General features: G+C 33.4%; 1 protein-coding gene across 1 annotated transcript in view; it reads right to left on the bottom strand.

Annotated features, from left to right (window-relative positions):
• The window catches only part of LOC129231792 (sodium- and chloride-dependent GABA transporter 1-like), a 176361-nt gene that overhangs the window by 46449 nt on the left and 112822 nt on the right, over positions 1–17090 (bottom strand). The window contains exons 2-3 of the mRNA XM_054866166.1: positions 7837–7968; positions 2231–2480 (exon numbers count right to left, since the gene is read on the bottom strand). Of these exons, the coding sequence (XP_054722141.1) occupies positions 2231–2480; positions 7837–7968 (382 nt within the window). The remainder of the gene's footprint in view (positions 1–2230; positions 2481–7836; positions 7969–17090) is intronic.

Genomic DNA, 17090 nt, shown 5'->3' with positions numbered 1-17090 from the left:
AGTAACCCTAAACGGCAAAATAGCTTAAAACTAGACTAACCATTTATTTTAAATGTATTTAATGCTTATTATTCCTTAATTTTGGATAGCTATCAATAATTCTTTAATATTTTCCCCGTTTTATACTATAAATTAAAACGCTTTCTGATTTGTTAGTGAAGGAAGATTCTCTCATGGAAATGACGCAAGTGATAATGGATGCGTTAATGCTCTGCAAAGTACTAAGAGAAAAATTCTTAATGACTGCCAAAAGATTATCATAACCAGATCATTTTTAGAGACAAAACACGATATTAATTCTTATTCTCTTTATACATGTTGCGCATAAAGGTCGATGTAAGTACACATTAAACTTATTATACAATTATTCATCACAAGAATGAAGTATTTTGTTATCACGGAACCAAACCCTCTATTTTAACCTAGTAATAGGTCTCAATTTACGCGGTTTCGATTTACGCTGCATTTCCGTGGAACGTAACCCCTACGTAAAACGAGGGGCTACTGTATGTAACAGCATTCTCACTCATAATTTCTAGTAACTCAAAACCAATAGAGCACTTCGAGCCTACTCACTTTTTCAAGCCTATTTCCCTTTGTATATATGTATGTATATGTATGCATACCTATATCTATATCTATGCATTATATGTGTGTATGTAAAAATATGTATATGTATTTCTAATTTTCTCTTTAGATTCTCCCCCCCCCCTCAACCGCCATGGTACCCTTCACCGGTTAAGCTAGAAATGGTACGTAAGATGGTATCATTGGTTAAAATTAATAAATGATAATAATAATAAAATTAAAAAAAAAAACTTATAACCCTCAGAAGGATGAAATCTGGTCTGTAGACGCTTCAAACACCTCTGCGATTTTTGAAATTGCTAAAATACAAAGTCGGTCATATTTTGGGATGACATTTACACAAGCAGCAAAACACTTCAGCTTTTGTAGATGAGGTCATTAATATAAATCCAAAGTGTTCTAGCGAGATATTCTAAAAGCTTTTGTACATCCGGGGTTCAAAATAAAAAACTGTGACAATGTAAACTGGGCAACAAAACTCCGCACCAGCTTATAAGATTAAAAAAAAAAAAAAAACAAATCTAGAGTGGTGGAAGGTGCATTTGCCTGACACGGTATCATCTTTAGAATGGCCACCTTACTCGCCAAATCTCAATCCCATTGATTACAGTGTATGAGCTATTTTGGAGTTTATAGCCAGCACTAAAGAGCACAAAATTTTGGACTTCCTTGCTACGTCGGAAATGGGATAAACTAAAAGCAACAGACTTGCACCCATTGCTGAAAATTTCAATAAACGTTTGCGCCTCTGCAATGCAAGATGTGGCCATTTTGAGTTATTTATAAGTAAAAGTCTACTCTTCTTATTATTTGTCACATTTATAAATTTTTTTTAAATACAGATAAACATGAAACTTTTTTTCTTGGTCTTTTTGTCGCCCTTTGTTTATAAAGGTTTTCCTCGCACTTAACGCTTACCGAACATTAAAAATGAATAGAGAGTTCAGATTCTTGGTGAAATCATACGCTTTCAACATACGTACCCAGAACAAAAAAAAAAAAGAAAAAAAAACCAACAGTGTTGTTTTTAAAGTTTAAGGCACAAAATTTGAAAAAAAAAAAAATAAATAAATAATAATAATAAATTGGTAATTTTTGTTCGGGGAAAACTACTTTTTTTTTCTCCACCATCATTAAATGTGCATTTATGATTCGGGCATTTGGTACATGACATTGAAAACATGTTTATTGATTTTGTGTTGTTACGAAATATAAAATCTGGGAAAGCTTTTATGGCTCTGGTTTAGGCTTTTTGGGGGTTTAAATCAAAAGTGGTGGAGAAACCTCAAATTCATGTCTAATCTATCCAAATAAACACTTCTTACCAATAGAACGCACAAAATTTTCCAAAAAATGTTTAATACTGCCGAAAGCGTTCAAATCAGCTCTGGCAATGTCGATGACCTTTGACGAAGAGAGCAGCTGATAGTTTGTGGTGTTTAGATCTAGGTTGCCTAGTACGGAAGGACAATTAAAAATATGATTTGGAGAAAGGCGAATATAGCAGGACAGTGAGAACAAGTATTGCAAATTCTTTGGCTATTATACTATATTTTCATTCACTCTAACTGTCCTGTGCAAATAATTTCAAATAAATTAAAAAAGCAAAGCCAAATTATCAAAACCAAGTTCTGCTACATACTCCCAATATTCTTTGACTGGACTTGAGTAGTTTGCTGGCAGTGTAGCATTTCCAGAGCAGACACCATTGGTACAGTTGAGGACGCTGTCATATTCTGAATGGCATCTCTCTGTGTTCCACCAGTTGTCGCAAGTCCTCCATAAGACATCCCACCGTAGAGAATTGAAAATATAGTAAAGGGCCCACGATAGAACAACGATGTAGTATGTGTTTAGCCAAAAAGCCATTACTGCCGCTGCATAACCTACGCCTGAAAAGAATACCATTGTTCAATTATCATGAAATTCTGCTTTATGCAGTTTATTTTTCTTGCAGTTGGACTCTCAGATTTACATTGAGTTACTCCTGTATTCATTAGACTATTTAACCCTCAGTCAGACAACCGCTTCCTTTTCGGAGCCTTCTTCAACTATTAAATGTTTCCAGTTCGCGGTACAGACGTCTAGGAGTCGAATAGTCGGTTGAATACAAGTATTAGAGGATGAGGACTATATTGAGAGAAACTTTTGTATTTTTTCTGCATGTTGAATTTTTACTGATAAAAGTTCTTTAGTTATTACAGCTGTAGTGCAAAAATACAAGAGTTATCCGGAAAGTAAGTTTTCAATGGCCTAAAAATTTAAACTTCGTGGAAAGTTTTATTGTAAAAGATACAGCACTATTTCAGCTATTTCTCTATATAAGAACCTCTAAATTTGCAGCACTTGTGGGTCAAGGTAGTTGTTGTAGTCCAGAACCACGGGTGGCAATAGAGCTGCTAATGGAGCCAGCATGTCAAAGGTACCTCCATGTTTTCGTTTGCTCAAAACTGCAGAGCAGACAAGGAATTCTTCATGCACACGAACAGCCCAAAGTTTCTGGGAGTAAGATTGGGATATTTTTCTACCGTGTGTCACCTTTGAACATATAGCCAGAGGTTAGCAAGCTCGGGACAATTGGATGGATGGTCAAACACCCCCCAGTAATACTTCTGAACACAATATGATGTGAAGACAGTTGGGACATGCTAGCGCTGTTCTCAAGCAGCATTCTATGCTGCTAAACTACAAAAACGTATCCCACATTATGACAAGTGTTACAATTTCCGTGGTACATACGTTGAAAAGGAGCTAAAACATTTCTGTATCTTTAGCAATGAATTTTTACAGGTCATTATGTTTTGCTTATTTTTATGAGTCGTGGGAAACATGCTTTTCCAATGACCCTCGTAAAATAACAGAAACTAGAACTTTTTTCATATTAAAGCTATAACTCCTACGTTTAATGACAACTAGAAATGCTAAGGATGATTATCAAACATACTGAATAGAACAAAGTTCTATTCTGATCTGATATTTTATCAGACCATATTGACATGTGTTAAATTCTACCTTCTAGATCGTGAGATACTTGAAGGAGACTTTGCTCGGATTGAATTTGACATGAAACACAAACACTTTTATGTTGGAAGTACTCTAATGATAGCTGATAACGATGGAGACGTGTACATTAATTTTTGCGAAAAAGTAAAAACATTTTCATTGATTTTATTTGACAATTTGTAACAGATGTTGCATCTGTTTCAAATGAAAATATTAAACTGTTAAAAAAAAAAAAAAAAAGCAAAATCAATCTTTTTTGTGGTTTGAAAATTAAATTTTTATTTAGATGTACGATGAAACGTGAACCTTTTTTCATTATGATTTAATTCTAGTTTTAAAAGTTGAACACATCATGTTTCACATATATGCTGTCTCTCTGTGCCTTGTATGCTGTCTTACCGTGCCCTGTATGCTGTTACCCTGTACTCCATGCGTGGGGTACAGTGAGACAAAATTTTTCGTTTCCCTTTTTTTTTGTATTTTCTTAAAACCTTTATATGGTAATAAATTTTTTTGTGTCTCAAAAGTTTGAAATCTTAAGCTGCATTACAAATACACCTTAAAATATTTCTCATTGAACCAAAGTTTCCAAATTTCTTGAATTTTATATTTTTCGTCTGACTGTGCCCCACCTTCCCCTATAGATATTTTAAGGAAAACCATAAATTATAAATCATTGCTGAAATTGATTGTGTGAATTGCTGTAATGATTAAAATTTTGGTATATTCTCTAGATAACGCTATAGAGACAAAATCTGCACAGTTTCATAAAAATAAGATGATAATATTTTCAGTTATCGCTTTTGAAGTGGGCAAGTTGGACGCTAAAAAATTCATATTTCGAGAAAAATGCACTTAAATTTAAACTTCTAATGTTACAATTATGCACATTCAAAGACCAATGTCTTTGCTTCTAAAAAATGTAGAGACAAAAATTGACCAGCTTTGTTAAGCTACGGAATTGATTAATACAATCATTTTATTTAAAAAAAAAAGCGAAATTTCGTCAAAAATAGCTATTTTAACGTATTTGGATACCTTAAAGCCATAGTGTTAAGGTTTTTGCTTTTTTAAATATAAAGGTGTTCTTTTGAAGAATCTCGTAGTTAAAAACAATTTTCAAAAAAATGCGAAGTTACCAAACTTTCTGATATTTTACGCACAAATTTTTGCAAATATGGAATAGAAATTATAATTGTTCAAGATATTAGCCCAGCAGAAAAAGGAAACCTACTCTGGATCTAATTTAATTAATAACTAGAAGGTTTCGCTTGCCAACCTCTATTGGCCATCTGCGGTGGCTCAATGCTGTCCGCGGCAATTCTTTTGCCCCTGGATGTTCTGAGGACGGGCTCTAGGGGTGTCAGGACATCCTCAGAAGATCCCTTCGCACCACCGCTTTCTCAACAGTCTCACGCAACGTATCAGTAGGGGTGAGATTACATGGCATCATGAAAGGGGGAAAAAAAAACACTTTAAATCTAATGACTTTTTAACAGAAGAAAAAACACGTTGTTTGATATGTAGATGAGAAGAGAGTAATAGTAAATAGTAACATTTACATTTGCATAAAGAACTGGTTTTTGGAGAAAAATCCAACAAATCCCCATAACTGCAGACAATTAACTATTTATAACGAACTGAAAAAAAAAAAAAACTATTTATTTTGTTGGCATGAAGAAATTTATTTAATAAAAAATAGCAAATGGTTGGTAATATGGAATAAGTGGTTTAAAACCATTGAAAAACTTTGAAGGTTCGGTTTATTTTGTTGTTACACAGAACTTCTGGTTTTTTCTATTTTGCATTTTATCGTCATCAACGTTGAAACGAATCATATACTTAGTGCTCAATGAATGTGAAGAAAATAATTAATAGTATTCTCCTCGAAAAGGATAAAATCTAAAGTTATGTGTTACTCTTACTTCCAAAAAATAACCGTCGAATGTCTTTTTTTTTTTTTTGCTTATCGTGATCTTGAAGTTTCACGACTATTAAGAGAGAACGGTTTGGTTGTAAAACTAAAAGGTATCTCTTTGATGAATGACTGAGCAGTTGTCAAACTCATTTTCGGCGGCCTTGTAAGCAACTGTAAATGAGTCCAGTAAATGAGAGAGAGCAGAGACAGAGGTTGACATTGACGTCAGTGCTTACGTTAACTTAATAAGGGACTTTTCCTGCCATTGCTGCCTAATGACATAATGAGAGAGCGCTGAAACAACTGAATAGGATAGGCCCACGCTAGGATCTTCCTTTACACTACTCTGCAGGAGATGGTTCTCACTTAAGGCGAGGAAATACGTTCCATTAATGCGATGAAATTAAACATACAATCCATTAGAAAAAAGATAAAAGTCTTTTTACAGTAAAAATGAGTAATAGGCATTCAATAGGTCATTTCTCCACATTCCTTGTTCAATGAGCAGATTTTATATCATGGTTGTAATCAAGGTCCGACCAATCCCGGGCGCCAGGTCGCTTGGGCGGCTAAAAAAATACCTTGGCGACAAGTTTTTTCAAACAAGAATATTTCTGGAGCCACGTTAAATTGAATTTTTCTCTAAAATCTGTGAGATATTTTTTGGGGTGCCTAAAATTTTACCATTTTTTCGGTTTCTAGTATGTAGCAACAATACAACTCCTTCAACGGAACTGGGCGAAAGGTTCATACGCTTGTCGATGTGCTCTTAATGTTTAAGAAGTTTTTTTAAACATCAAAAAATCATTTACAGTGACTCATTTCACTATATAGATGTTGTTAAGTATTGAAGAGTTGATATAAAGGCTGATTTGGAGCAGTAACATCGACAACATGTCTATCTCCAATTGTTCCGGTAAGTTTTTAGACTGAAAAACGTCTAAATCGCAAAAAAAAAAACCTCATTTTTTGAAAGTACTAAAAATGCTTCAGAAGAGAACAAACCATATAATATGATAATATTCTCGTTAGAATGCCTCATTTAATTGCGAGGCACGAGCAAAGAAACATCTTAAAAAATGAAGAATATCCAATTGCTGCCAAAATTTGAATTTGACAGTTTGCGCATATTGTCAAGTTAATTGCTGTTATTGTATTGTAAATAGATAGAAATAGAATATGTCTGCAAAGAAATTTTAGATACTGAATTAAAATAACATTGTGCACTTAACTTGCAGATGATTAATTCACACAGTTACATAAAAAAATTGTACATCATGAGAAAAGCAATACGATAACCTCATCAGCTGTGAAGATGACGTTCTTGCAAAGGATAACTGTTGCTTCCGGCAATGTCAAAGAAACAACGACACAGCTTTTGTCATAATTTGTTATTTTTTTTCCTTAAAAAAATGTTTTAGCACTTGTACCTTGCCATTAAATGAGGCATTCCAAATGAGGCTGAAGTCATACTGTAGGAAATTTTCTGTTTTGCGGCGTTTTTAATAGCTTTTGAAATGGGGACTTTTTCTTACTGCTTAACCATTTTTCCGTCTAATAACATGAGAACAATGGAAGATAGAACATTGTGTCTTTGTTGATGTCTGCTACAATGAGTTCTTATATCACCTCTTAAACTATTTACCGAGAGCTCAAAAAACACCCTGTATATTATATTTTATTTTACTTTATTAAAATATGTGATTTAAGTTAATATAGTTGATTGTTTGATCAGTTATCAGTCCTTATAACTTTTGACCATATATATTTGGTGACTCGGACGTGATACCATACCCCAATCATTACAGCGTGCTTTGGATGTTCCAGCAACAAATACGGAACGGAGCTCTACACTTTTTGGATAAAACGTTTGTTTTCCTGCACTGAAAAATGTTTGAGTAATCTTGCTCCGTAAAAGCGGTGGCAGCTAGCTACCTCCATAGCAATGGAGTAACTTAACTGATGAAACTGGTGTAGCGTTACGCATCGCTCATAACGTTACTCCAGTTTTACCTGTATCAGTTAAGTTACTCCATTGCTATGGAGAAAGCAAGCCGCCACAATAAGGTTATACACAAAGTGCAGAATGCTGCCACCGTATTTTACGGAGTAAGGTTACACAATTTTTTTACAGTGTGCATGGTACAGTTGGCACTGGGAGAGAAGCATATGCAACAGTGCAACAATACCTGACTTTGAATGTGGAACTTTAAAAAATGCTCACACTTTTGCAGGTGTGTTCGTGTAGTAAAAAAGGTCGAAATAGTTCATTCAAAAGGCCCACGGTTTACGAACAGATTACCCAATTACAAAATAATAAATCATACCTTTGAATAGGGGACATATTTTCCACACTCCAAGCCCTCCTATGCTTAAGAATTGGCCTAAAGATGTTTCAAGTAAGAAAGTTGGAATTCCAGCTAAGAACAATGTAAGTAGATATGGTATTAGAAAAGCACCTGCAATAAAAAGAAAGATTTTTGTTATAAAGTTTTCTTAAGTGTATCGAAAAATTATTGAAAAAATAAATATTACTTTCAATCTGCTAAATAAGAGAGTTCTATTTGACACATTTTCATCTTGAACATTAATACATAATTTGATATGACCTTGATTTAATTTATCATACAATTGTTCTAGTAACCGAAGAAACTCCTGGAGGAAAATAATACCTCCACGCATTAAGAACAGATTATTTTAAGTAAGAATTCCTAAATTCTATAATTAAATGCGATCTGTGAAAAAAATTTTTTTGAAGCACTATAAATTTTGTAATCCTTAGCTGTTGAACCAACTGTTGAATCAATGTACCCCCCAATTGGATAAAAAAAACGAGCTGATGTGTGCATCACATGACTTCCTTATACTCGAAATTAATGTCATTTCCCCATTACAGGCAATTTTAATGTGATTCAATAGTTTACTCTCTAAATATCACCAGCAGTGACCAAATTGAAATCAGATTTTTAAAAAAATCGCCAAATTTGTCGCCAAATTGGTGACAAAACTTGGCGACCAAAAAACTGGAGATATATCGCCAAGTGTTCACCAAATGATAACACCACTTGAGTTTACATCGAAATTAACTATGATTGCCCCCAAAAAAAGGGGAAAAAGACCCCCTTTGCAGCATCCGAATGCACCCAACTGAATTCAGCACCAATCACCCTTCCTTATTACATGAAAGAGAGGTAAACATTTTCAATGTCGGAACTTACCTCAGCAGAACTATACGTTTTTACTTCCTTTTACAAAAAAAGAAGTATTGTTTTCGCGAAAAAAAATTTTCACTCAAAAATCGGCCTTATTTTCCATTTTGCTCATCTCCGAATGAATGTTGAGTTGATTTTTCAGTCCGACCACACGTGGATATACGCCTAGGAACGTACAGACACCCGAAATATCCATTTTGACGATCCCCAATTTAATTACAACGAGTTTTCTCGTGACGTCTGTATATACGTATGTGTGTATGTATGTCGCATAACTCAAGAACGGAAAGTCATAGAAAGTTGATATTTGGTACTTAGACTCCTAGTGGGGTCTAGTTGTGAACCTCCCTTTTTCGTTGCCTTCGGATGCTCCAAAGGGGGTCTTTTGCCCCTTTTTGGGGAGAAATCATTGTTAATTTCGATGTTAACTCAAGTGGTGTTATAATTTGGCGGACACTTGGCGATATATCGCCAGTTTTTTGGTCGCCAAGTTTTGCCACCAACTTGGCGACAAATTTGGCGATTTTTTTTAAAATCTGGATTCAATTTGGCCACTGTTGGTGAGATTTAGAGAGTAAACTATTGAATTACATTAAAACTGCCAATAATGAGAAAATGACATTAAATTGGAGTAAAAGGAAGTCATGTGATGCACACATCAGCTCGTTTATACGTATATTGGAAGTGAATTACCAAAGTATTGAGTATAACAGAGTAAGTTTGCGTTGAATGCAATTGATTTTTTTTCTTTGCATTTTGGGGTGTAATAAACCCCTTATCACTTTTTGTGACCTCATTTTTTTTCACATCATTAGTTTTGCTTTTAAGGCTCTTGTAGGTTTTTTTTAACTTTGTGTTTAGTTCAACTATTCTCTCTCTATATATAGAAAAAAGCGGCAAGGTACTAAATACGATAAAAATCAATTCATTTTTCTGACAATGTAATTTGTACAGTGCTTTAATAGAATTTCCTTTTGAGATGTTTCAGTATAGTAAATTCACGAAAATAACAGGGTCAAAATCAATTTTTTAAGATCTGATTTTATGTGCGATACTGACACAACTTCGAGCTTCTGTTATGGTATAGAAGGTTTAATGTAGGGGAAGGTCGTTTATTATCGGACAGCAGGTAGTATCGGACAAGAGCTGCTTCTTAATTCCGTCGACAGCGGCAGCACGTACTGGGTCAACATAATGTGCCGTATTGGGGAAGAAAGCCACAGACGCCATATTGGTTCAAATCAACAGTTCGTTCTGGTGTGCAAAGCTAGTTGTTTGTCGAGAGAATTGTAGTGCACGAGCTTTACTTCTGGGGCATATATTTACACATATTGTAAGTTATATTGTTTCATTGTTATACTTTTAGACTGGTAGTATATTAATCTAAGTATTATGAGCTATAAAAGTGTCTAGCTTAAGTAATAACCTAGTGGTGGTTAAACAACTGTAGCTTTACAGTCGGGTTGTATCAGACAAACCAATTTCGGGTTGTATCGGACAAAGCTACTGGCACCAAAATAAAATACTGACGGTGTTTTTCTTTGTCCAACAGGTTGAAATGGAAAAATCACGACATAAATGGGATAAAACAAATATGAAAGAAGCCATTGAAAAAGTTGGACTTAATAAAATGACAATTAGGGAAGCTAGTGAAAGATATTTAGTTCCAAAAAGTACTTTGGGTGATAGGATCAAAGCATTTCATTTTTAGACTTGTATACTATTCTAAGTAACCAACTACTTTGTTCGTTTCATTTTTTTACACATTAAAATGAAATTTCTGAACTATTTGTTTTTATTTCAACATTTTAATGTTTTGTCCGATACAACCCTCCAAAATTTAAAATTGACCAAAAATAGAGTTTGACAAAAATTTGTTTAAAAAATACGACTCCATATTTTTTAACCAAAGTTTACAATTGAATGTTAGGTAACTTAGTACAGCATAAATTAGTGTAAAAACTAATTCTTTACAAATAAAACAAAAAGTGTTATGATTGAAATGGCTTAGTTGTTTGATACTACCCGACCTTCCCCTATCCCAAAATTATTCCTAAAAATGAAAAAAGAAAAATAAGTAAATAAATAGTTATTTAAATACTTCAAAAAAGAAGAATTTAACATAGGATTTTGGATGGTGGGATGTGCGTGTGTATCGCTTCTCTTTCTCACCAACAAGTAACTTTTATGTTAATAGTCGGACTCGACGAAACCATTTTTTGTTCAAAAGATATTGATCAAGACGACACCTCATTCCCATACATTTTTTAAAAATTTTTGATAATTTCACTCATTTTGAACAGTAATGGAATATGGGGCTAAGTGAAATAGTTAAGTTACTTTTTTCAAAATGAACAATTTGGAAATTTGCTTTCAAAAGGAACAATGTTTTAAATACTAATAAAAGCTTTTGTATTTATGTATTTTTGAATTTATCTATCTATGTCATCGCTACGCCTAGAGATCGACATGGAACTGATAATCGAACCAGGTAACATTAGGTTTGTAATTTTTTAAGCTACGTGTTTGGTTGCATAATTATACGATTTAGACATTAATTAAAAACGTATTTCTTCCCCCATGTTTCTTCATCCGGAGCTGCTGGCAAATAGTCAAAGCAGAAATGAATCACAGACAGGAAAACACGAAAGGAAAACGAATGTTTTTCGAGTGACTTAAATGAAACACGTTTTTCGATGAGCAAAAAAGAATTATGTTTCGAATGGCTTAAAATGCGTTTTTTTATGCCATGGTTTTTTCTTCTTTTCCTTTAAAGGAAGGTAGTTGGCGTGATGAAAACATCAATTAAAATTCTTTCACTGGCTTAAGCTGTCTCAGGGGACCAGTACGGGGCGCAGCCCCAAACGTACCCATGCGATACTTCTAGAAAATTGGATTGGATGCTGCACAAACTTGCAGGTGAGTGGAGAGAGCCGCTGTAGGTGGCGAAGCTACCACCGAAGGTGGTCTACAACAACCCTCCGCATGTGGCGAGTTCGAACTGGATGCAATCCAGCCGCCCTGGTGGCTAGTTTTATAATAAAACTTGCATCGAAACATTTTTTTTAATTTTTGGCAACAAATTTGTACCTTTAAAAAAAGTGGAAAATTTTAGCTTTATTTTTTTGTGGGGCTAAGTGAAAAATAATATTTACTTCCTAACAAAAGTTTCGATTAAACAGCTAAAAATATTTTTAATCGAATGGATAAGTAAATAAAAGAGTTTATGAAGATATGAGTCGATAATGGAGCAATAAATGGAGAAAATAATTAATCAATACACGAGAAAAAATAAATGAGTGCACAAAATAGTGCATAAATAAATACGTGAATTTGTAAGAGAAGGAATTTAAATAAATTAATAAATGAGTACATAATTGTGTTAATAAATAATTGAATAAGTCAACGAAATACCTCTCATGCACTTGACTTATTGCACAAAATATTTAAAGTAAAAATAAGCTTATTATCAAGTAAATAGATACTGCACCGAATATTAGAAAATCTCAATTAATGTTTAAAATCTTAATAACATGAATTTTATTCCTTTATGTAACAAAAGTAATTTTTGACTTTCTGCAAAATATTACAATATGAGTATCAATTTTTGAAAATTGCTTGAATTATAAAACGCTTTGACCTTCAGGGATAAGTTTTTCTTGACTGAAATAGACTACACGTGGTACTACATGGTTAAAGTAACACCACATTGGTGATACTTTAACCATGGTGGCATTAAAAACCGAGTAAATATTTCACCATTTCGCTTTGCCCCGCGATTTCATTTTTCTCCACATTCCCCTACAATAAAACATTAACATCAACGTTGAAATTCAAAGCAAATATTGAACCTAAATTAAAGAAGAAATTTCTTTGAAAAATCTTGATTTGAATTAACATTTGACATTGAATAAGTTCATAAAAAGTGTTTATTGCTTTGATTGTATCAAAGGCATTCTTAAAATAATTCATAGAATTTTCAACACTAGTATCTAAAAGAGAAATTCATTCTTAATCCGAAATAACGAACGCACTGGAACTTATCAACTGCTAGCACTGAATAACCAACAAAATTACAGAAATTCCACATATTTTTTTTTTTGTTAAGTAGAAAAAGTTATCAATAGAAACTGAAATTCTATCTTGTAGACTTAACATGGACGCAAATTAAGGATTAATTGAATCAAAGAGAAAATTCAAAGCGAAAAAAGTTATATTATGTATTTGAATGATTATTAAGATTTTTGTTTCTTTTTTCGAAGTTTTAGTTTTGTTATTTTCCTTTTATTTTTTTAAATTTTTGTGAACGGGGGAAAAAACCGAGTTGCATTTGTTTTTGCCTTACCGAAGGAGACGATAACAGAAAATCTTCCGTAAAAATGCGATTTTGCTGTCGTTGTACTACAAAATGTGTCCTCATTATTATTTTTAGCAATACAGAATAAAAAATTCACAAAAGGAAAAATATTTTTTCTTTTGTAATTCAGCCCTTCAAATCTTTTCTCCAACACTTATACGGGTAAATGTTAGAAAAAATGTAAAATACAAAATGTTCTAAACAAAAAATTCTTTAATAGTTGAAATTTATTGAAACATTACGCCGTACAGCTTGAACGACTGAATATAATAACATTTCTGTAATAACATAGCTTTCTTTTAACACAAAAGAAGCATTTTGTTTTTTAGAAAAAACAGTTTTACGTGTTAAGATGGTACATTTGAAATAATTTGCAGCCTAAGCGACTTGAGAATTTTAAAGATCTTATGTCTTATATAGACTCGTTTAGCTCTAGCTTGACTTCCGGTTAGTACATTAAATTCGGAAAAAAATCGTTCCGATACACACCTATATACAACTATGTATACAAAAATGTGCAGAGATCTATCGACGTTAAGGAATGCAGATTTTATTCTGTTACCATTTATTATACTGGCCGATGAATTTTAATATTTTGTTTGTGGTCTAAAGTAAAATAAAAATCTGATTTTTTATTATGTCGATGTTCTCAATCGAAATTTTCACTTCATTTACTGTTATTACATAAAGTTTTCTTGCTATATCATTTTATACGTATTGTATAGTTGCGAGACCTTTATCACAAATATTTTTAAAACAGTGTGAAACAAAGAGTATGAGGCATTTAATACACGCCACTTCCTAACATTAACGTTTAAGATTCTTAATACATACTAATTGAAAATGCTTTAACTTCCAGAGGTGCTGTGTCAGATAAAAACTCCGATTTACGGACCCTTTGAAGAAAGAGTTTTTTCACGACACCCTAATGAATATCCGTTTTACTACATTGGAACCAAGGACACTTCGTGGAACCCCTATCCTCTCTGTGTGGTACCCAGGTGGACCGTGACACCCATTTTTGGTACCAGGGACATGCACAGAAATTTTGGGGCTCGCCACAAATGACTTTTACGAGTGCCCTACATATTGTTTACTCCTACGTTCTTACATGTAGAGCCACTATAGGGGCCTTACTTACATGTATTCCACCCCTCACTTCAAAAATCTCCTTCCCCCCTTGAGACTTGGACCTGGGCCAACAGGTGTCTCTTCTCCCTCCCCCTCCCCGTGCACACCCCTTTTGGAAATCCCTGCTATAAGCACAGTAAAATAACTTTAGATATATCAGGTTGTTCAATCGTGACATCATAAAATTAGAAAAAGGAAATTATTACAGTTATACAATTACTATTTAGGCTTACAAAAATGATCTATACGGAAAATAAAATAAAATGATAAATAAATAAATCGTACGCGATAGGAGTTTTCCGTTTTTGAATTTGATTTCAGCCAGTTAAAAATGCCCAAAAGCGTTCAAGCGCCGGATGAAGCAATTCCATCGCAGACTCGATTTATTTTGTGTAAGTACTATGAGATTGAGATGAACGTGTGTGATACGCAAAACGCAGGGTATTCTTTATGAATCACATACCATTGGAATAGCTGAATATTGGCTTCCATGTGGAGGCCGCTATCTTGTGGAAAATAATCAATTCATTTCTACATTCAAATTTGAGATAGGAGTTGCATTTTTATCGGCAACCTTTGGGATGAAAAATTTAGCAGCTATTTCATGGAATATATTTCTCTCCTTCTTCGCATTTTCACGTTCTATTCATCAATAACGCTATATAAACTGCTGTCTTGAAATGAGACTTATTTTCAGAACCTTACCATCAATTACACAGTCGTTTAGGGTAAATTTGGGTCGTGTCGGCTAACTTTACATCACAGGAAATTTCACTATATTTTACTGTAAAAATATCATTGAAGTTCCAGGGCTACACATTCTCCCGACCAGATTTCCCATTTCTTACTTTACAAAAAAAAAAAAAAAAAAAAAAATGGCATCACAGCTCACTGCATCATTTATCAATTCAAAAGTGACTGTTTGGAAGCTATTTTGAAGTTATTAAAGTACTTTGCCGACATTGTAAGATTCTATGGAATATTGTAAACGATATAAATAGTATGATGTTGTGATGTACAAAAAGAGAGTTTTTGAACATTTCGAAGCATTTTTAGCATCCCATTTTTGACTTGGCCCAAAATGACACTAAACACAGGATCCCTTAAAATCAGGCGAACGATGCAATTAGTATTTCCTTATTTTGGATAACCTTGCAATGGTTAAAGAGCGTTTTTCTGTTTTCTAACAGAAAAATATACTAATTAACTATATTTAAATATGATAGAAAAAGTTCAAATATAGAAAATAAGATAAAAAAAATCCATGCCTCCCCCTTCTGTTCTGATAAAAAAAATGATAATTTTTCTTCAATTAAAATGCGCAGACACCTTTTCAAAAAGTCTCTTTGTAATTTAAAACGATTTGCCGAAACACATAAAAAGATTAACAGTAGCTATAAAACTCAAAATAATCCTTCAACTGCATTAGTTCATCGCTAAACGTGCCAAGCAACCATGCTACCGTAACCCTTCCCTTTAACGAGTGAAGCGTTTTTTTTTGTGCAAATTCAAAATGTTTCGCAAAATAAACAAAACTATAATAAAAACGTTATGCAGAACAATCACAATTGAATAATACGACAAATTAGATTAATTACTTAGATAAGTAACTATCTTCAACTCTAAGAACAAAAACAAACGCTGAAGAAATATGGAGAACAAAACCCAATAGAAAAATCCTACAAAATCATACTATGCACCTGAATATCGAAAAGAAAAAAGCGCATTCAAAAATCAGTTCGCTGACCACAACAGTCCCACAATAGCGTAGCGTCTGATCCGCGTGGCATGGTTTCTTGCAGCTTTAGACACTGTCTGTCAGCGCATTCTCCATGAGTTAACTTACCCCGCCGTCTACTATGAATTCATAGGACTAAACAATTAATTAAAATTTTAATTTGCAATTACAAATATCTCAGTCAATCTGATTCAAAAAAAAAAAAAAAAAAAAGCCTTCCTCAATAAATGAACTATTCAACACAAAAATAATTTTTCAGTTCGAACCAGTAGTTCCTGAGATTAGTGCGTTCAAACAAACAAACGAACTCTTCAGCTTTATATTACTAGTATAGATGGGAACTTTGTATTTTACATCTAGAAGGTTCTTTTTCTTGCAGGCTATTAAACTTTCGGAGTTGTGTTCGCAGTTTCTCTGGAAAATTTATTTGTCAACTTAAAAGGATTGGCTCGTATCTCTAACGTCACATCCTCGTTTTTCAATATTTTGTTAAATCGCTGGAAATTTCCCAAGTTTCATTTCATTTGACCAACATAAGCATTAGGCGTAACTCAATTGTTTAATACCTGTTTCTCTTATGATTTCTCTCTTTTGTTTTTCATCCAGGATTTAAAATTTCAAAATATATTTCTGCAATAGTAACTCGTGCTAAAAAAGAACTTTCAGCGTGCGTACACTGTGTTTTGAAACACAACTATACATATTGCTTTTCAGATTACAACATTTCCACAGAAGAAAATAACCAAAATGGATTTAGAGAAGGTGAAAATGTAAATTTCAATTGCCCGTACGCATTGATGAGATCGTACAGATGTTTCAACGAAATGAGTCTGAATGTATAAAGAGGTGGTGAATACAGATATTTCAGTCACTGATACGTGTATAGAATTGTACAGACATCACGAAGAAGCTAAAGAAAGAATAAGTAAAATAATCAAGACAAGTAAAAGAATCTCCAATTTGGAAAAAAATATCAAAATGAATAAATAAATTGACAGTAAGGTTTTACACGCGAAAGAAAGTAGACGATACTTACCAGATACATGATTTTTTCCAAATTAATAATTTAGCTTACGTGAATTTCTCTCATCACGAATGATAAAAATCGCTCGTAAAAGCTCCCAGCAGAGCCTTCTGAAAATA

The sequence above is a fragment of the Uloborus diversus genome, chromosome 10 (genome assembly GCF_026930045.1).
Source record: "Uloborus diversus isolate 005 chromosome 10, Udiv.v.3.1, whole genome shotgun sequence".
Taxonomy (NCBI): Eukaryota; Metazoa; Arthropoda; class Arachnida; order Araneae; family Uloboridae; genus Uloborus; species Uloborus diversus.
This window is presented reverse-complemented; position numbering and strand designations above follow the sequence as displayed.